At 38.2% G+C, this 21,741-nt stretch overlaps 1 protein-coding gene across 1 annotated transcript in view; it reads left to right on the top strand.

The window, feature by feature from the left end:
- The window catches only part of CLTCL1 (clathrin heavy chain like 1), a 118,370-nt gene that overhangs the window by 9,918 nt on the left and 86,711 nt on the right, over nucleotides 1-21,741 (top strand). The window contains 1 exon segment of the mRNA XM_058532261.1: nucleotides 13,055-13,262. Within this exon segment, the coding sequence (XP_058388244.1) occupies nucleotides 13,055-13,262 (208 nt within the window).

Genomic DNA, 21,741 nt, shown 5'->3' with positions numbered 1-21,741 from the left:
GAACAAGCTCTCTGATTCTTTTTCCCTCTGGAATACCTATAATCTTTATGTTGCGTTTCCTAATTGAGTTGGATATTTTTCGGAGAATTTCTTCATTTCTTTGTAGTCTAAGTTCTCTCTCTTCCTACATCTGAAGCATTTCTGTATTCCTGTGTTCTAGATTGCTAATTCTATTCTCCATATTATCAGCTCTGTTGTTTAAGGACTCCAGATATTTCTTTATCTTATCCATTGTGTTTTTCATCTCCAACAATTCTGATTGGTTTTTCTTTATAGTTTTGATCTCTTTTGTGAAGAATTCCCTTTGTTCAGTAATTTGGTTCCTGATTTCATTGAATTGTCTTTCAGAATTCTCTTGTAACTCGTTGAGTTTTCTTATAATGGCTGTCTTGAATTCTCTGTCGTTTAGATTGTAGATTTTAGTGCCTTCAAGATTGATTTCTGGATGTTTGTCTTTTTCCTTCTGGTCTGGAGTATTAATATATTTCTTTATACCATTTGATGGAGTGCATTTGTGCCGCTGCATGCTGATAGTTTCTGGATGCAGGTTCTATCTGCTGCCACCTGGTGGGGGCAGGAGCTGTGTATTCTGAGCCTGCTGCCATGATCACCATCAGCTGTGCCTGTCCAAGCCTGGGCCACTCCTTGGGGTCACCATGGCCCTGTGGGGTCTTCCACCAAATGGGAAAATAGTCATGTGGGAGGCTCAGGGCTGCTGCCGCCTGCTCCCACAGTCCCGTGGAGTTGTGCTCCCCGCTTTGGGGCGGCAGCAGTACTATGGGCAGCGGTTCGCAGCAGCTGGGAGCTTGGTTTGTGCTGCCTTCTGCTCCTAGGTTGAACCAGCCGTTGTGCTTGGTGGGCAGGACCTCCCCTCTGAGACTGAGCCAAAGCCACTCCCTGGGATCACAGTGGGGTTGTGGACTCTCCCACTGGATGAGAGAGTGATCACACGGGGGCTCAGGGCTACTGCCTCCTGCTCCCACAGTCTGTGGAGTTGTGCTCCCTTCTTCAGGGCTGCAGCAGTACTATGGGCATTCACAGCAGCTGGGAGCTCATTTGGTTCGCCCAGACTTGTAGCTCAGCTGTCGTCTGCTTCTAGGTCGCACCAACCATTGTGCTTGGTGGGCAGGCCCTCCCCTCTGGGACCGAGCCAAAGCCACTCCCAGGGACCACGGTGGGGTTGTGGACTCTCCCACTGGACGAGAGAGTGATCACATGGGGCTCAGGGCTACTGCTGCCTGCTCCCACAGTCCTGCTGAGACATGCTTCCCCGCTTCCGGGCCGCAGTGGTACTATGGGCATTCATGGCAGCCAGGAGCTTGTTCACCTGGGTGGCAGCTCAGCCGCCCTCTGCTCCTAGGTCACACCAGCCTTTGTGCTTGGTGGATGGGGCTTCCCCACTGGGTCCAAGCCTGCACTGCTCTCTGTGGGCTGCGTAGCCTTGAGGACTCTCCCACCAGATGGGGAAGTGATCACACCGGGGCTCAGTGCTGTCACCTGTTTTCATAGTCGTGCCGAGGCACACTCCCACCTTTAAGGCTGCAGTGGTGCTATGGTCACTCTAGCCAGGAAAGCAGTCTCACGCATGCACTGGGCTGCCTGGGGTCACCTATCTTCACCAGCACCTTGGGGGGTACTCCATCCACCTTCAGATATATAGCTGTGTGGGTCTCTCAGGCATCCTGATATGCTGTGTGGGTATCCTCTGCTGATCAATAAATGTCCTTTTAGTTGTATTTCGAAGAGGGAGAGATACAGGAAACAGGTCACTCTGCCATGTTGCTGACGTCACTCTATCTGAACTATTTTTAAATTCAGATATCGGAGTTTGAAACTTGTTGCTGTTTGTGATACCTGAGAATGGAAAAAAGCTAAAGGGCTAAGAATTGATGACACCTTGATTCAGAAGAGGAATGGCTGAACAGTTCGGTGGCAGAGGAATTCTATTATGAGCCCTAGGTAATTTTCTCCCAACTGTATCAAAAAGCAGCAGCTGGTTTGTAAGAGTTTTGAAATGTGGTACAGCTCGATACACATATCGAGAACATATAAATGTGTTCCCTTAAGGTTTTCATTATGTAGCATATCCCTGAAGTGATGTTCTTAACAGACAGAGAGTCTGCAGACTATGAGCTTTGTAAGTTATAGGAGCAAGGTGGTCACTGGTCTTAGTCAGTGCTTCTCAGTCTAGGCTGGGACTTTAAAAAACAACTCTGCAGTTGCCCACCTCAAACTTTAAATCAGAATCTCTGACAGGTGGGGTGGGACTTGGGCATTTCTTCCCAGGTGAGTCTCACTCACAGCTTGGTGGAACCAATCTTCCAGATGTTAGTCATTATTCATAATTAAAGAAAGAGTTCAATTTTTGAAGCCTTTTTACATGTGAGGAGGGAAAGCAGAACTCGAAGGAGTAGATTGAGCTTGGACTGAAAACAGTTCATGAGCACCTGTATCTGCTGGAGAGGCTCCCGGGAGTCACTCTGAAAGGGGACACTGTCCACAGCCCAGTACATGTTTGGTTTATGTTGCAATCTTATTTTGTGAAATGGTTTTTGATATACTAAGGCAAAACAATGGTAGGCTCATTGTGTCCTAAAATTGTTGTACACCTGTGTAAAACTTTTTTCAAGTCTTGTGTAAGCTGTTAAATTTTCCCTCTTGGTGGACTGATGATCTTTGTATTGGAATAGATACTGGGCCAGTCATTTACCTTCTGACTTTCTTGTTTACAAAGTAAGGAAAGTAACCACTTGCGCCCCTGGACGAAGCATGTGGGAGGTGAGCCTTTGTGAGAGTCCCACAACAGTGGCATGGTGAGTGACCACATATATTAAATGAATTTAAATAGGGCCTCTTTGGAAAAACAACTCATCACCATAGAATACATTTAAATGTTCAAAATCCCTAAAATGCACAAGATTCCCAGTACTTCTTGAATTTATTGGGTTGAAAGATCTTATCAAGTCCTAGGAGGATCTTAGTCAAGTTTCCTCTCTACCAGGTTCTTGAGCATTCTATAGCTGGGGCAAAAGTCTTTCTGGAGCAAGCTTTAAAGTAATACATATATACGGGGAACATAGCCCCAAACAGAAAGTGTAATTGAAGATTAAAGCCTTTCTGTTCAACCTCTGGGTCTTTCTCCCCAGAAGAAACCACTATTAAGGAAACCATTATATCTTTCAGAAAATGATTAAAGGAATCCAGCTAGAAATATTCTCCTGCCCTTTGCTTTTGTAACTTAATACAGTTTGAAGATCTTTCTTTTAAGATCACATACAGATAACAGCATATATTGGGCAGTATTCTTCATCAGTATCCTTCTGGAGCAGTAGTTGTTGGAACCCTGTCACCCCATCCTGTAAGTATTTCTTTGCTTTCCCCTGCTCTTTTTTGATTTTTCTTTCCTTTGTTGCTTCACCAAATTTTCTGTGTTCTGTCTGTTCCACATTTTCTTCTGATTCTCTTGCTTGAGGCCTGCTGATGGCCTCCATGCTGGGGAGAGATTAGCATCACTCTTAGCTGGCTGAAGAAGGATGCCACAGAGCTGGGATAGCAAAGTTCAGTGACAGAATTAGAATCCAAACAGATCTTGACAGGCTGGAATCCAACTAGTTGACATTTAACAGGGATAAATATAGGGTCTTATGCATTGGTTTTAAAATACAGAAAACCTGCAGTAGTGTAATTTGAGAGAGGTTCTGTAAAGCACTATACAAATGTAGTTTTTTAACTACCCTGAACTAACCTAGCCCTAGAATTTTAGGTAAGTTCTAGAAGAGACCTTAATATCATCATTCTTCATAGGCCATCATTTACAAAGCTCCCTCTTTAAGCTAGGAAAGGTTGCTCGTAATTTTGAAATATTAAAATATATTTTGTTAAATTGCAGGTGAACTAAATCTGACTGCTTAAAATAAGTAACTCCTTTACTAGTTAACTATTTAACATCCTTGTGCTGGCCACTGGGATAAGGCAATGAATGAGCCTGGCAAGGAGACAGGTACCGAAGGAAAAAGGACTAGCATATTCAAAGGCACAGAGGCATGAAAACACAGAGGCATGCAGGGCAACTGGAGCTTCTGGCTCTTTGATTCGGGCAATTGGTTTTTTCACCAACAGTCTTGTATCAACACAGCTGTAACCCTCCCAGTCAGACTGCTCTCCCTAAGCCCCTTAAATATAGCAACCACAGGACTGTCAGATGAGTAGTTTCTTTTTACGTTTTCTCCTGTGTCAGATTTGAACTTGGATTTGTTTAATTGCAGGGCTTGAGAACTAAAAAGGATCATTAGATGGTGTTTTGTCTACTTTTGATTAACTCTTACATGGACTGTTTTAAATGTGTAGCTAGGTTACCTGTCAGAATAATTATTCTAGGAAATCAGGAGTCCTTAGTTATTTCTACTAACTAGTGAAAAAAACCTAGCTTTGGGCACATCACTTCTCTGGGACTGTTTTCTGCATATGGAGTAAAACTCAGTGTTATTTGGTATTTTAAATGTAAAAGTTCTTTTTGTACGATTGTCCGAATCCCAGGATTGTGGGATTCCTGGCCCCAGCCCAGAAACTGTTCTCTAGTCCTTGTACAATTAAAATTTCCCTGGCTGTTTCCAAAGACTGCAAGATACCACCCTTGGTTGAGTACCATTGTCTTCATTTCCTCTGGTTCTAATAGTTCTGACTTATTTTTGGTCCATATTTCCAGATGTTAAGATACTGTCTTATGTTTGTGAGGTACTTTTACGTTTTCCAAATGCCATGAATGTGTGCATATGCTTTTATATGAGGAACTGGACTCAGTCACTAATACTTAAGAACCTACTATGCTCAAGAGATTGGGTACAAATTCTTGATGATATTTGGAGTTGAAATCAGAATGTTGCCATGTTGACCCAGCATTGATCCCCAAACTAAGAATAAAATGACTTGTTGGAAAACCTAGGTCCACTTAAGTGTACGACTGTGTCTAGAGAGCATCCAATCCTATTCTGCTAAAACTTGAGAAAGGTTGAGTAAAACAAGAATGGTTGCTTACCAACACGTGGCTGGTTTTGGTTGTGTCCTCATTCACGGCCAAATTATTTTGAAGCTAATTCCAGACATCATATTTTGTTCTTAAATACTTTAAGATGTATCTCCAAAAGAGAACTCTTTATTTTTTTTTTCCAATTTTTAAAAATTGTGGCAAAATATACATAAAATAAAATTCACCATCTTAACCATTTTTAAGTATACAGTTCAGTGGTTTAAAGTACATTCATATTGTGCAACCATCACCACCAACCATCTCCAGAACTCTTTTCATCTTGCAAAACAACCTCTGTACCCATTATGCAATGACTCCCCATCCCCCTCCCCCAGCCCCTGGCAGCCACCGTTCTACTTTCTGTCTCTGTGAATCTGACTACTCTAGGTACCTCATATAAGTAGAATCATACAGTATTTGTCTTTTTGGTGATTGGCTTATTTCACTTAGAATAATGTCCTCAAGGTTTATCCATGTTGTAGCATGTGTCAGAATGTCCTTCCTTTTTAAGGCTGAATAATATTCTATTTTGTGTATATGCCACATTTTGCTTATCCATTTATCTGTCAATAGACACTAAGAACTTTTTATTTTTAAAACAAACTCTAATAACATTATCACACCTAAAAAATCAGTAATTCCTCAATGTCATCAAATACCTTGTCAATGTTAATTTGTCTCAAATGTTTTCTACCTTTGGTTTGTTTGAATCAGCATCCAAAGAAGGTCTACACATTGCATTTGGTCAATATTTTGTCTTAGAGCTGCTTTTTGAACAGAGCTTTGATCTTCTTATTATTTTTTTGTGAGGAAGATCAGCCCTAAGCTAACATCTGATGCCAATCCTCCTCTTTTTTTTTTTTCCTGAGGAAGACTGGCCCTGAGCTAATATCTGGGCCCATCTTCCTCTACTTTACATGGGACGCTGCTACAGCATGGCTCGACAAGCAGTGCGTCGGTGCGCACCTGGGATCCGAACCAGCGAACCCCGGGCCGCTGTAGCGCAGGGCGCCCTTAACCACTTGCGCCACCGGGCTGGCCCCATGATCTTATTTTTTGATACGTAACACAAATGTAGTATTTTATTTGTTTGTGTACATCTATCGTTTTTATTTGATAGTTCTTCCAAATCTGTTAAGATTCTATTCTGATTGTTACCCAGGTATATTGACAGTCTCAAAGTAGACCCTTAGCCCATAAAAAAAAAAACCTGCTTATGGCTTCAACTAGAGTAGTTGTTCAAAATATTGACCAGCAGGTAATTAAGGTCAGAGCCCTGGGGTCTAGCACTAGGTAGACAGTGGTCCATACAGCCAGCACCCTTGGGTATGGTTCAGCTGTATACCTGCTTGTATACCAGCTCACTTCACACTTCTCTGTCTCATTTCAAGAGTTTTTTGTTTCATATATTATTTGAGCTTTTATGAGCTAGATGTTTTGAGAGATTCAAAATGAGGAGACCCTGAATCTGACTCTAAGAATAAACAAGTGATAAGGTATATGTGAGTGACAAATACAAAGCAAAGTTCTAAAATATGCCATAAAAGTGCCATAGATAAAAGGCTTGGGATGGGGCCTTTATTGGCTATGGAAGTGACTTCCAGCTACCTCAGGAGAGCTAAGCCAAATGCTTTGCTGAAATGAAGATTTATTCTGCCACATTTGCTTGGCTTTAAGAAAATGAGGTTGATTTAGCATGACTTCTTAGTGAGCCCATATTGACTCCAAGGTATTCATGATGTTCTTTTTGAAGAGCTCACAAATCATCTGATGGATAATGTTGTAGAATCTGGAGGGGGGTACCTCAGATGCAGCAGTCTTATCTTCTAGAATCCCACTGCCTTCTGTCTTGAATATTGTACTATCTAGGACATTGATGTCGTTCTGTTTTCCAGGATTTTTCTATCAATTGCAGACAGAGTAAATAAAACTAATCTGATCCACATCCTCCAGGGATTTATGATCTTAGACATTGTCATATAAGCCAACAGGGGACTAAGTAAGAAGAGGATGATGAAATTTGAGTGTAGCTCATACATGAGAAGGAGGTAGGACTGGGAGGTTTCCTTGTAATATGCAGAGTTTCGTGAGTTACTAAGCATAGGTGGTTGTTGCCTTGTGGGACTTCTGCTATTTCTCATTCTTGGTTTGTTTAAATATGTTAACTTTCATTTAGTTAAATTATGTTCATCTTCATGGGCTGCGGCCCTGCCCTCCTCTAAGTCTTGGTGCTCCCTAAGACTCTGTGCCATGAGGTCCATGCCCGTTGTTCTCACTCATCACACTCGCTCTTGGTGATTTCATCCAGTCTCATGGCTTCACCTAACCATCTATATATAGATGACCCCTGTATTTTTATTTTGGGGGCAGAAATTTCCTTTAGACTTAGACAGAAAGTTAAGCGATACAATATTTAAGAAAATTCTGAAAGTAAAGAGGGCTGAGGAGGGCAAACCCTACCAGATGTTTAAAAACAATCTAAAGCCTCAATAAATAAAACAGTGTGGTACCGATGCATAGATAGATTTAAGGAACTGACTAGAAGAGTCAAAAATGGACACACATCTCTTGGACCTTTAATGTTGTTTCTGTTATAGATTTCATTGACTTAATATTTGCCCTCATCAAGAAAAGAGGAATCTTTTTGATCAGGAGTAGATGGTGGTTGTATTTCTTAGTTCATGGCACACTTGGTCCGTTCAAGCCTCTGTCTGCTTGGTTATTTCATTTTTACCTCCACTTCCTCACCATAGGCAAATATTCTAAAACTTGTATGTTCTCATGTACAATGTGTAATGTTGGATGCATGTTTAGTTACATAAGTGGAATTGTGTTATAGACCTTATTTGGTTAGTTTTGCACATCCCCCAACTTATATGCTGCATTGGTGACGATCACCAAAAATTAAAAAAAAAAAACAGATATATACACAAGTAGATACAAATATATTTGGGAATTTAGTGTGAGATCAGAATAGCATTTCAAAGATTATTAACAAATGATATGGAGTAAACTGGATAGCCATTTAGAAAAAAGTAGAAGCTGGAACTTCATACCAAAATAAATATGGATCAGAAACTCAAACATAAAAAAGAAAGTATAAGTATTAGAAGAAAATGTGGAAAAGTCTTTCTAAGTATGACACCAGACCCAGTACACACACCTGAGGTCAGTGAATTAGACTCCGTAGAAGTCTGCATAAACAGACTCAAAAGGTTTGCAGCTCACGTCAGAGAGCTAACTTTATTAATACATAAAAATTGCCTTCCAAGCAATAAGAGACATGAGCAAAGGGTATATAGAGACAGATCACAGGAAAAGATATACAAATGGCTCTTGAACCTAAAAAGATGTTCAGACTTTACTTGTGAGAAGTACAAATTAAAAATTTTCATCTATCGAAGCGTAAAATATCAAGCTGTTGATAACGTGGCTGGAAAGGATGTAGAAAATAGGTATACTCATTTGGTGCTGGTTTTGGAAATATATTCCTTGTCCCATACAGTTCTACTTCTAGAAATTTATTCTACAGATATTTTAGTACATGTGCCAATTTCAGTATATCTGATCAAGGTAATTTATGGCAATGTTCAATGGTAATAGCAAAACATTAGAATAAGCCAACTAGCACTAGAAAGTGTATTAAATTATGCTACATCAATACAAGGAAATATTGAGTGAAAAGCAGAAAAGTGTATATAGTAGCCTGTCAATTAGAGGAGCCTATATAATACTAGAGAAATCTAAAATAAATTCAGATAAAAAATACTTTAGGCTTTGTGGGCTATAAGGGTTCTGCAGACTCCTGCATCTTTTTTTTTTAAACCTACCAAGTAGTAGACCTCTTTCCAAGTCACTACATACACATCGGATTCACTGTTTTTATTAGTTGGAAAGTATTCCAGTTATTGGCAAAGCTGTGGAGAATATCCTTGACATAATCCATTTTCTTCTAGAGCGTGAGAATTCTTTATGCACTCATCCTAGTATGTGTTTTTGTAGGATATATTAGTATAAGTTAAATTACTGGGTCATAGGGTATTTATTTAAAATTGATACTGATGTATGGCTTGTGAAATATTATTCTCTTCAACTCTGTGTGAATACCTGTTCTCCCACACTCTCGCCAACATTACATATTAATCAATTTCAGAATTTTTTCCCAAGCTGATGAAAGAAAAATGGCATCTCATTTTCATTGGCATTTCTTTATTGGTGAGAATGAATATCTTATCTCTTCATTATCTGTAATGTTTCATTTGTAACAAAGCTGAGGTAAGTGTGGCAAAAATTGTGGCAACATTTGACAGAGTTGGGTGTTGGATGCTTGAGTTTAGAATGCTCTCCAAATTTTACTATATGCTTATAATATTTCATAATAAAAAAGGAAGACTCTGCTTAGGTCTCCAGGGAGCTTTCTTTTACCTCCTGTCCTCCCTCTGCCCCGCCCCCCCATCCCGGAGGTAACTTTTCATTGTCCCCTAGTCACATCTATTGGCAACTTCATATGGTTCACCCTAATACTAATTGTTCATTTCCACGGTCTGTGGGGCTCTGGATGGTGTGACTGTATCTTATGTATCTTAGTATTTTCAGAGTCTAGCACAGTGGCTAGTGGGTAGTATGTTTTCAGTCTTATTAATGGAATGAATGTATGAACAGTATTTGCTTTGAGAAAGTCTCAACTTTCATTTACTACACTGGTACATTACTACATGTACTACATTAACCTGCTACTTCAAATGGCTTTGTAATAGTTCTGAAATATCTGCATAAACACAAGCAGAGTATTATGAGCAACCTCTGTGGAGAAAGAAACATTGGAAAGAGAGGATGATACCAGGAAAGTTACACAATCAATAGGTTAAATATATTATAAATCATCAACCTGAATATGAGAAATGGCTTAGGACTCCTTCATGTCCTTTTATTATGTCTAAAATAGCTCTATTCTCCTGGAACTCTGTTACTTCACCCTGTTTGTTTTGTCATTGTAATAATCTCAGTTTAAAATAAGCTTGTTGGTTTCCTTTACTAGAATATGAGCTGGTGCAGAATCTTGTCTGCTTTATTGTCCATTGTGTCCCTAAAGCCTGGCACATAGTGGGTACTTGATATTTATTTGTTGAAAGAAAATCAGTTTTGTTCTTTTCTAGCTAGATCTCGGCTTAATTTTTTATCTTAATTTTAGTGAGTCATTTCTGCTAAATTAACAATAATGTACTAGTGTGTAGCCAGTGTGTGGATGTTCTTTGTGATGGGGAAAGGAATGCTGGAATAACAAACAGGCAGGGTGTTTGTAGCAAATGAAGACTTGTTATAAAAACCTCAGGGTGTTAAAAAATGCCCTATGGTTGAATGTGTTTTCCTTGATTGTGTGTGCTTGATTTTACTCAACCTCATAGCAGTGTATAATTTACTTTTTAAATCCTCCCTTAATCTTTTTTTAAATTTTGGTAAAACATACTGAACATAAAATTTACCATTTTAACTATTTTTAAGTGTACAGTGTAGTGGCATTAAGTACATTCACATGTCTGTGCAACCATCACTACCATAAATCCCCAGAACTTTCATCTTCCCAAACTGAAACTCTGTACCCATTAAATGCTAACTCCTCAATCCCCCCTTAATCTTGACTAAGAGATTCAACTTTTTCATTGATAAGTAGCTGAATCCACTAGAAAGAATATTCTTTTTTGTGTGTCTTCTCACAAATTACAAGAGTAACCTATGTGTATTCAAACAACAGGGATGTATAAGCAGTGAAAAGTGCAAGTGGTTCCCACGCCCCAGAGGTAACCAATGGTGAGTTTGGTGTGTAGTCTTCCAAACGTAGAAAAATATAAAAATTATAAAATTGCGTTTTTCAGAGGAGTGAATAAATATGACTTATTCAGTGGAACTGAAAAGAACAGCAGAACTTGGGGGATACTCCCAAAGAACTGGAGAATACCACATTCTTTATCTGAAATATCCTTTCCATCAGATCAACATCCAGCCTACTGCCTTTGACTTCTTTGAAGAAGAAGTCTTTAAAGCTGGTTATTTTTACCTCTTGAATTGGGGGACAATTAATAGAAATTCAGGGTTGAAAAGGCTATGGTTGCGTATTCCCTTAGAAGTGAGATGATCTCCTTTTGACTTGATTTCAGCCTAAATTATTTTTTCTCCAATAGTTGTCTCTGTTTCAGGAGGTAACTTCCTTTTACCTAATACTCTAGGGTCAAAGTTTCTGTCTGGCAAGCCCCTGAGGTAGTATTCTGAGTAGTACGGAGAACCTGGCATGCTCCTGCCATGGCTGGAAGTGTTGGCGGATGCGCCCCCTGTGAGCCCTGTCCCACGTTAGCATTATTTTCTGTCCTGTAACCCTAGGCTGGAATGGGCAGGGACATTCTTTTAGTAGTGACAGCATCAATGGGTAGGTTCTATTTTTTTTTTAAATGCTTTCACTACAATTGTGAAGTAATGTTTTCTTTGCTGTTATGTGTGTTTTTGTTTGTTTGGGCGGACTCACTTGGAAAGGTAATCACCACTTAGTTCATCCTTTCTGTGTTAAAATGAAATATGAATTTCAAACAACTGAGTATTGTGGTTCAGGGCACAGGCTTTATTCACACCTGGCTCCATCACTGATCGGCTATGAGGTTTTGAAAAGATTTCTTAACCTAAAGCCTTGTATTACACAAGTGTAAATTGTGTGTAGCGTATTTGCTTCATAGGTTAATGGGAAGATCAGATGAGGTGAGCTGTTGTCCTGCAGCCTGTTCCACTCAGCAGCTGGAATATCCCATGTGTGCTAGACTCTGTACTACAAAAGACAAGATCCAGTCCCCACTTTTGAGGAGTTCATGTCTGTAACAAAGGAAATAAATGATAGAATAAAGAATTATACTAGCAGTATGAAGAGTCTCATTTGTGCTCCTTCCAAAGAGTAGTGATTATTTTTAACAAGTGGTTCCTGGTCTTTGTTGCTAGCATAAACCTATAAAGGTCACACAAGGTAACAGGTGTTAAAGGATCAAAGTCAGTAGCAGTACGATTTGGGTTGAGCAGAACAATGTTTAGAAATAAAGGTACCTTGGGGCCGGCCGGGTGGTGCAAGCGGTTAAGTGCGCGTGCTCTGCTGCGGCAGCCCGGGGTTTGCCGGTTAGGATCCTGGGCACGCACTGACGCGCTGCTTGTCGAGCCTTGCTTGTCGAGCCAAGCCATGCGTCCCATATAAAGTAGAGGAAGATGGGCACATATGTTAGCTCAGGGCCAGTCTTCCTCAGAAAAAAAGAGGAGGATTGGCATCAGATGTTAGCTCAGGGCTGACCTTCCTCACAAAAAAAAAAAAGAAATAAAGGTACCTTGTAGGTATGTTGGGGCAGGGCAAGTTTATAGAAATAAGCATGTTCTTCATAGGGGTGATATGAATTTCTTGATTGTGTGTTTTCCCAGGGTTTTTCATTGAAGCTCACCTCATAGGTCTTTTTTTAAGCCGGGTGCTATGGATAAAATGACCTTTGGAGAAAGGCACCTGATTTCAGTTAATACAAGTAGAAGCAATCCATCTACTTGCGAAGATGTACTAGACCTGCCTGTTGACTTTTTGTTAACCTTGGACTCACCAAGAAGTATTTACACGGACTTAGAAATTCATTTAAATCAGATTTAGACAGACTTTATGATGTGAAGGGAAATATTTTAAACAAAAACTCTTGGCTAGTTGTTTGTTATTGCCGGAGAAACCAGTTTTTACGTTTTTTCCTCCCCCCCACACACACACCTTCCCCTCTCCAAGACCACCTTCCTTCATTCTGAGGCTCTCAGCTGTGAGTCTATCTGTGAGGCCTTCTCTGGTGTGCTCTTTTGTGGGCTCCTTGCCCCATCCCAGCTATCTCGTCCTGTCTGTATCACTCATGGCGTCCTTCCCCTCTCCCTCATATTATCCTTATTCTTGTGAGTTCTCATTAACCCCTAGGGAGATGAATCTATTTCAGAGAGGAAAAACTTACTTTAATCAAATCTTTCTCTTCTGTTTAGCTCCAAAACCTGGGAATTAATCCAGCCAATATTGGATTGAGCGCACTGACCATGGAATCTGACAAATTTATATGTGTCCGAGAGAAAGTTAGTGAGCAGGCGCAGGTAGTGATTATTGACATGAGTGATCCAATGACGTCAATCAGACAGCCTGTCTCTGCAGGAAGTGCCGTCATGAACCCAGCCTCTAAGGTGATAGCTCTGAAAGGTAAGCCTGGTAGGATTTTTAGAAAAGAATTTTACCTCACTTTACTGCTCTGTAACCTTAAATATTGGACAGGTGTCAGTAAACTCATAGCAAAGTGCCATCCATAATATTAAACTTAATTCCAAAAGTTTTAGCAAAAGCTCTGTTTTGCGTGCCGTCTTGGCCCCCGAGCACCTGAGTTTTTTGTACCATCACCTGTAGTGCCAAATACACGAGAGAGAGTGAATGCCCAGGACCTCGTCCCGCTGGGCGCTGTGTCTGGAAAGGCCAGCAGCCGCACTGTGCATGTTCAGCAGTCGGGCCGGGTAGTGACCTTGACCCATGAGGGGCTGCTTTACAGTGGTGCTCCAGGTATCCTAGAGTACGAGCCAAGATACTGACCTCTCTTGTGAAACACCCTGATGACGGTATAGCTGCTGATTAACAGAATTTCACTTCCCTGAACTCAGGGGACCCTGGCTGCTTGAAACCTTCTAGTTACTTTGAGAATATAGAATCTTTTCATTTTGCCATGATTTGGGAAATAAACGAATTATGTATATACTGGACTTGTTAATGTTTTATGTGAAATGTATTATCACACCTTGAAAAGTGAAAACTCTCTCTGACCTAAAATTTGTGAATGCTGAATATTAGCTTCTATTTTGTTAGAGGAATAGGGTCTACTTTGTCATACAGTAGGTAGATAGACATCTGGAAATTTAGACCTTTCTATTTAAAAATAAGTAGCTGAATATTTTTTGATTTGAAATTATCTTTTTTCTGTTGTCAACTCTGTTTCTTGTCAAAGAATTTTTTTGAACATGTAATGTAAGCAGTGTTAACTATTTTAGTTTTAATTGAAGAAATTATTAAACTTCATGGATTTCTAATGGTTCTTTTGGCTTTTCTGCATCTTCCATTTTTGCAATACTTTTGAGAGACCTTATCTAGCATGTCGTTTGCTGTTTGGTATTCTCAGCAGGTCTCAGAAATGACCAGCATTTTAGTCTTCCTGGTTTTCTAGTACAGTTCTCTTTAAGGATGATCTCAGACCCTTGTAGTACAAATTGTTGGCAAATGAAGGATATGCAGTGTGTTTTAAAGGCCCTAGACCAAAATGAGTGAAACTGTCTCAGAAAAAATAAAAGGTATTAGTACAATGATTGAATTATAGAGATAATTGAATTGCACTTTTGTCGTTTCGCACACTCTAGCTGTTCTGGAAGTGTCAATGTGAAAGCATGAATGTGCAGTCAAGGGGGCCTCGTCTTGAATCTCATAGAGTCTCCCCAATTTGGCTGGTGAAGTCTTGTGATTGGAAGGGGGCTCTTTAGAGATTGACCTCTTTTTTAAAAAGGTCTGTCTTTGCAGTCTGCCCTCATATCTGGCTAAGAGCTCACGACGTGCTCAGCCCATATCATCGCCAGTCCTTCTGGAGAAGCCTGGAGCAGATTCACTCACCCCAGTCTCTCTTCAAATTATCTCTGCTGATGGATTTGTGGTGGATATTTTAAAACCAGAGATACATTTTTACCCTTGACCAAAAGAGTGTGAAGCAGGGTAGAATTCCTCATCTGTTGCTCATCATTTTAATGGAACATTAATACCCTAACTGAGGGATCGGCAAGCTGCCCGTTTTTATACAGCCCCCAAGCTAAGACTGGGTTTTCATATTTTTAAAGAGTTGTAAAAACAGAACAGATGAATATGTGACAGAGATCTTATATGTGCTTCATAGAAAAAGTTTGCTGACAGCATGCATTACTGGTCTGAGTATGATTTCCTACTTTTATTATGAAACATTGCCCTTTGAGTATCCATATGTGTTTCTTTTTACAAACTACCTTTTTTCCCTTAATTTTTAGAGATAAATTGAATGTAGGCTAACCTAGTGCCAGCCCAGCAGTTAGCTCTTGGCTGAGGTGGGGAGGGAAGAGGTGGTGGGATGGTGCCCCCTTGTGGTGGCACACTCTTCACCTTGACAGCTTGAGTCTGACCTGAGGTCAATTCCCAAAGGAGGTTGTTCCTTTTTTTGTTTTTTCTTTTTGTGACCCTAAATATTGTACCTCATACGAAACAAGTTCTTTTTAACCAGTCTAAGACAACTTGACAAGTTTTCAAGCTACAGGAAATTTCCTCTGTGATCCCAGGCTATTTGAAACTAAAAGGTACCCTCACCCTATAGTTGAACTTTAGTCCAGTCTTTTTTTAACTACTTTATTCCAATGTAATTTACATGCCATAAAATCCAGACATTCTAAGTGTACAGTTCAATGATTTTTGGTAAATTTATTAAGTTGTGGAACCATCACCATCATCTTGTTTTAGAACATTTCCACTACCCTCAAAAGTTCCCTCATTCCTGTTTGCAGTCGTTCCCCACTCCCAGCCTGGTCCTAGGCGGCTACTAATCTGCTTTCTGCCTCTATAGATTTGCCTTTTCTGGACATTTCAAATAAATGGAATCATACAATATATAGTCTTTTCCATCTGGCTTCCTTCACTTAGTGTGGTGTGTTTGAAGTGCATACACGTTGTTGCTTGTATCAGTAGTTAGTTCCTTTCTGTCGTTGAATAATATCCCATTGTATGGACATATCACACTTCGTTTCTCCATTCACCAGTTGATGGACATTTGGATTGGTTCCAGTTTTTGGCTATTAAGAACGTTGCTGCTATGAACACTTGCCTACAAGTCTTTGGACATATATTTTCATTTTTCTTGGGAAAATACCTAGGAGCAGAATTGCTGGATCATATGATAAATTTGTTTAGCTTTTTAAGAAACTACAAAACTGTTTTACAAAGTGGCTGCACTACTTTACATTCTCACCAGCAATGTGTGAGGATTCTAGTTTTTCCACATCCACATCAACACTTCCTAGTCTTTTTTATTATAGCAATTCCAGTGGTTGTGTACTAGTACCTCACTATGGTTTTAATTTGCATTTCTCTAATGCCTAATGATGTTAAGTATCTTTTCTTTTCATTTGATTATCAGCCATTCATATATCTTTTTGGAGAAGTGTCTGTTTAAATCTTTTGCCCATTTCTTAATTGGCTTGTCTTATTATTGAATTTTAAGAGTTCTTTATATGTTCCGGGTATAAATCATTTATCAGCTATGTGATTTACGTATATTTGCTCCCAGTCTGTAGCTTGTCTTTTTATTTTCCTAATAGTATCTTTTGAAGGGCAAAAATTTTGATTTTGATAAAGTTCAACTTATCAATTTTTTTTCTTTAATCGATCATGCTTTTGGAGTCCTATCTAAGAGTGCTTAGCCTAACCCAAGGTCATAACAATTGTCTAGGTTTTCTTCTAGTGGTTTTAACTCTTACATTTAGGTCTATGGTCTATTTTGAGTTAATTTTTGTATACGGTGTGAGGTAAGGGTATAAGGCTTTTTTTCTTTCTTTCTTTCTTTCTTTCTTTGGGCGGGGGGGGTGGTATATTGCCCCAGCACCATTTGTTGAAAAGTTTATCCTTCCCCATCGAATTTTCTTGGCACTTCTGGTGCAAATCAATTGACCATAGATATAAAGATTTATTTCTGGACTCTTCTTTCTTTCTTTTTTTTTTTTTTCTGGTGAGGAAAATTAGCCCTGAGCTAACATCTATTGCCAATCCTCCTCTTTTTTCTGAGGAAGATTGGCCCTGGGCTAACATCCGTGCCCATCTTCCTCTACTTTATACGTGGGACGCGGCCACATCATGGCTTGATAAGTGGTGCTTAAGTCCGCACCGGGGATCCAAACCTGTGAACCCCAGGCCGCCAAAGCGGAGTGTGCAAACTTAACCACTATGCCACTGGGCCTGCCCTCGGACTCTTACTTCTGTTCCATTTATCTATATGCCCAACCTTGTGCCAGTTAATTACTATGCCTTTATAGTAAGTTTGAAGTCAGATAGTGTTGGTACTCCAGCTTTGTATTTTTCAAAATAGTTTTTGAAACTAGGTCCTTCGAATTTCCTCATAAATTTTAGGATCAGTTTGTCAATTTCTGCAAAACGTCTGCTGGGATTTTGATAGGGATTACATTAAATTTATCAATCAATTTGGCAAGAATTGCCATCTTTGCAATATTGAGTCTTCTAGTCATTCAGCATGGAATGTCTCTCCGTTTATTTAGATCTTCTTTAATTTTTTTCAATGCTGTTTTACCTTTCAGTGTACAAATTCTGGACTTCTTTTGTTAAATTTATTCCTAAGTCTTTTATTATTTTTGATGTTTTTATGTGCAAAATTGTTGTATTGATTTAATTTTTGGATAGTTTTTTGCTAGCATATAGAATTTGTTTCCTGTGCACTTTGCTAAACTTATTTATTCTTAGAGTTTTTAGTGGATTTCTTGGGATTTTTGATATACTGTATCATGTTTATCTGCATATAGGCAGTTATACATCTTCCTTTCTAATCTGGATTCTGTTCATTTTGTTTGTTTCAACATTGCATTGGCTAGAATATCCAGTACAATGTTGAATAGAAGTGGTGAGAACGGACATCCTTGGCTTGTTTCTAATCTTACGGGAAAGAATTTAGTCTTTCACCGTTGAATATGGTGTTCACTGTGGGTTTTGGGTAGATGAAACTTTTATTAAGTTGAGGAAGTTCCTTTATATTTCTATTTTGTTTAAAGTTTTTAACACGAAAAGGTGTTGGATTTTGTCAAATGCTTTTTCTGCAGCTATTGAAATGATCACATGGTTTTTGTCCTTTATTACTGTAATGTATTATGTGAATTGATTTTTGGATATTAAACCAACCTTGTATTCCTGGGGTAAATCCCTCTTGGTCATGGGGTATAATTGTATTTATATGATGCTGGATTTGGGTCACTAATATTTTAAGGATTTTTCTGTCTATCTTTATGATAATTGGTCTATGGTTTCTTTTCTTGTGATGTGGTTTGACTTTGTAATTGAATTAGTATTGGCCTTATAGAAAGAGGTAAGAAGTGGTCCCTCCTCTTCTACTTTCTCAAAGAGTTGTGAAAGAATTCTTATTTCTATTCTCTTTGAGTATTTGATAGAATTCAACAATAAAAGCTTTCTAGGCTTGGGCTTTTCTTTGTGAGATTTTAAACTATGAATTCAACTTCTTTACTTGCTATACAGGCATACCTCGTTTTATGGCCTTTCGTTTTGTTGCACTTTGCAAATATTGCATTTTTTATGAGACCCTCCACCAGCAAAAAGATGACAACTCCCTGAAGGCTCAGATGGTGGTTAGAGTTTTTTAGCAATACAGTATTTTTAATTAAGGTATATATATATACATTTTTTTTGGACATAATGCTATTGCACACTTAATAGACTACAGTATGGTAGTTTATATATGCAGTGGGAAACAAAAACATTCATGTGACTTGCTTAATTGCGATATTTACTTTATTGCGGTGATCTGGAACAAACTCGCAATATCTCTGAGGTTTGCCTGTAAATCTGTTCAGATTTCCTGTTGCTTGTTGTGTCGGTTTTGGTAATTTATCTTTCTAGGAATTTATCCAAGTCATCTAAGTCTTCTAATGTGTTGGCATAAAATTGTTCACAATATTCACTCATAATCCTTGTAATTTCTTTAGGGTCACCAGTGATGTCCTCTCTTCCATTCCTGATTTTGGTAATTTGTGTCTTCTCTTTTTTTCTTGGTTAGTCTAACAAAGGTTTGTCAATTTTCTTGATTATTTTGAAAAGCTAATTTTTTATTTCATTGATTTTTCTCTGTTATTTTTCTGTTATCTTTCCTTGATTTTTGCTTTACTCTTAATTTCTATTTTTTGTTGTTTTCAGTTTAGTTTGTTCTTCTTTTTCTAGTTTCTTAAGGTAGAAACTTAGTTTATTGCTTTGAGATCTTTTTTCTTTTCTGATCTTGACATTTAAAACTATATAGTTCTCTTTAGGCAGTGTCTTAACTGCAACCTCAAAATTGATATGCTCTGCTTTTTATTTCATTCACTTCAACATATTTTCTAAATTTCTTTTTAATTTCTTCTTTGACTCATGGGTTATTTAGAAGTGTGTTGTTGAATTTCCAAAATTTGGGACTATCTCACACTTCTTTTTGTTATTGATTTCTAATATATCTGTTATGATCAGAGAACTTATTTTATATGATTTCAAAATTTTTACATTTCTTAAGACGTGTTTTATAGCCTAGCATATGGTCTGTCTAAGAATATGTTTCAGGTATACTTGAAAAGAATGTGTGTTTTGTTGTTGAGTGACATGTTCTAAAGATGTCAGGTTGAATTGGTCAGTAGTGTTCAAATCTTTTATTCTGTCTGATTGTTTTATCAATTATTGGGATTTTGAAATCTCCAACTATTTTTTTCCTAATTTTTTAATGGTAGCTAAATACATTTAACATAAAATTTTTCGTCTTAACCATTTTTAAGTTTATCGTTCAGTGGTCTTAAGTATGTTCGTATTGTTGTACAGCCATCACTACCCTCTATCTCCAGAACTCCTTTCCTCTTGCAAAACTGAAACTGTATACCCATTCAACAATAATTCCCAGTTATTTCCTCCCCTTGTCTCTGGCAGCCACCATTCTACTTTCTGTCTCTGTGATTTTGACTACTCTACGTACCTAATATAAGTGGAATCATACAGTATTTGTCTTTTAATGACTGGATTATTTCACTTAGCATGATGTCCTTTGTCTCTTCTAACCTTTTTTGATTTAAAGTTTATTTTGTCTGATATTAGCCACTCCTACTCTCTTTTTGTTATTCTTTGCATGGAATATCTTTTTCCATCCTTTTACTTTCAACCTGTTTGTGTCTTTGGACCTAAAGTGAGTCTCTTGTAGACAGCATATAGTTGGATCATGTTTTTATATCCATTCTGCCAATCTCTGTCTTTTGATTGGATAGTTTAATCCATTTACATTTAATGCATTACTGGTAAGGGGGGACTTCTGTCATTTCACTATGTGTTTTCTATATACTTTATAGCATTTTTGTCCCTCATTTCTGCATTACTGTCTTCTCTTGTATTTAGTTGATTTTTTGAGGGAACATTTAAATTCCTTTCTCATTTCTTTTGTGTATATTCTACAGCTGTTTTCTTTGTGGTTGCCATAGGGTTACATTTAACATCCTAAAGTTATAACTGTCTAATTTAAATTTGTACCAGGTTAACATCAATCACATACAAAAAGTCTGCTCCTTTACATCTCTGTCTCCACCTCTTTCAGTTGTTGATGTCACAAAGTTACATCTTTATACATTGTGTGTCCAAAAACATAAACTAATAATTCTTTTTAACACATTTATCTCTCAAATTATATAGAAAACAAAAATATAGGTACAAACCAGTTACAGTAATACTAGCTTTCAGACTAATAATTGTGTTTTTTTAATGTTTTACTCTCTTAAATCATTTAGAAAACAAAAGGTGGAGTTACAATAATTATAGCTTTTGTAATTACCCATTTATTTACCTTTATTGAGATCTTTACTTCTTAATACAGCTTCGAGTTACTGTCTAGTTTCCTTTCGTTTCAACCTGCAGGACTCCCTTTAGCATTTCTTGAAAGACAGCTCTAGTGGTAAGAAAATCCCTCAGCTTTTGTTTATCTGTAATGTCTTAATTTCTCCTTAATTTTTGAAGGACAGTTTTGCCGGATATAGGATTCTTAGTCAACAGTTTTTTTCTTTTAATGGTGCTATAAATTCTTCTCAAATTTTTATTTCCAAATTGTTTGCTGCTAGCATCTAGAAATGCAGTTGATATTTTTGTTTATTGATCCCATTTCCTGCAGTGTTGTTATATTCACCTATTAGTTCTGATAGTGGTTTTGTAGATTGGTGGATTCCTTAGGCTTTTCTTTGTCAACAGTTATGTTGTCTGTGAATAAAGACAGTTTTACTTCTTTTTTGGTCTTTATATGTTTTAGTTTTCTTGCCTTTTTGCACTGGCTAGGATATCTGGCACAATGCCCAATAGAAGTTGTCAGAGAAATAATCCTTGCCTTGATCCTGATCTTAAGGGGAAGGAGTATTTCGTGTTAGCTCTAAGTTTTGCATAGATACCAAGATCAGAACTCAGCTTTTTATCAGAGATGGAAACATATGAGTCTCTTGCCAGAGGATAGATTTCAAAGGCTTTTGTCTAGAACTGTGCAGTCCTATTGGACACTAGACACATGAGGCTGTTTAAACTTAAGTTAATTTAAGGTAAATAAAAGTAAAAATTCAGTTCCTGAAATGTGTCTTACTGGACACATTTCAAATGTTTAATAGCTACATGTAGCTAGTATCTACTGTACGGGATAGTGCAAATACAGAACATGCTACTTGACAGCACTGGTATAGAATTTAAGACAGAATAACCCTGTTATGTGGAAAAGTTAGTCTGAAGGGCTGGTTGTGTTCTTTCCTGAAAGTTGGAGACACCAGGCAGAAAGAACGTTGACTTATCCAGAAGGTGTTTTAAAACTAGAAGAAACCAATCTAGAACTGATTCTCTTGATAGTTGCTTCACTAGAACT

Source organism: Diceros bicornis, chromosome 35 (genome assembly GCF_020826845.1).
Source record: "Diceros bicornis minor isolate mBicDic1 chromosome 35, mDicBic1.mat.cur, whole genome shotgun sequence".
In the NCBI taxonomy this organism is placed as follows: domain Eukaryota; kingdom Metazoa; phylum Chordata; class Mammalia; order Perissodactyla; family Rhinocerotidae; genus Diceros; species Diceros bicornis.
Note: the sequence above shows the minus strand (reverse complement) of the source record. Positions and strands in the feature narration are given on the sequence as shown.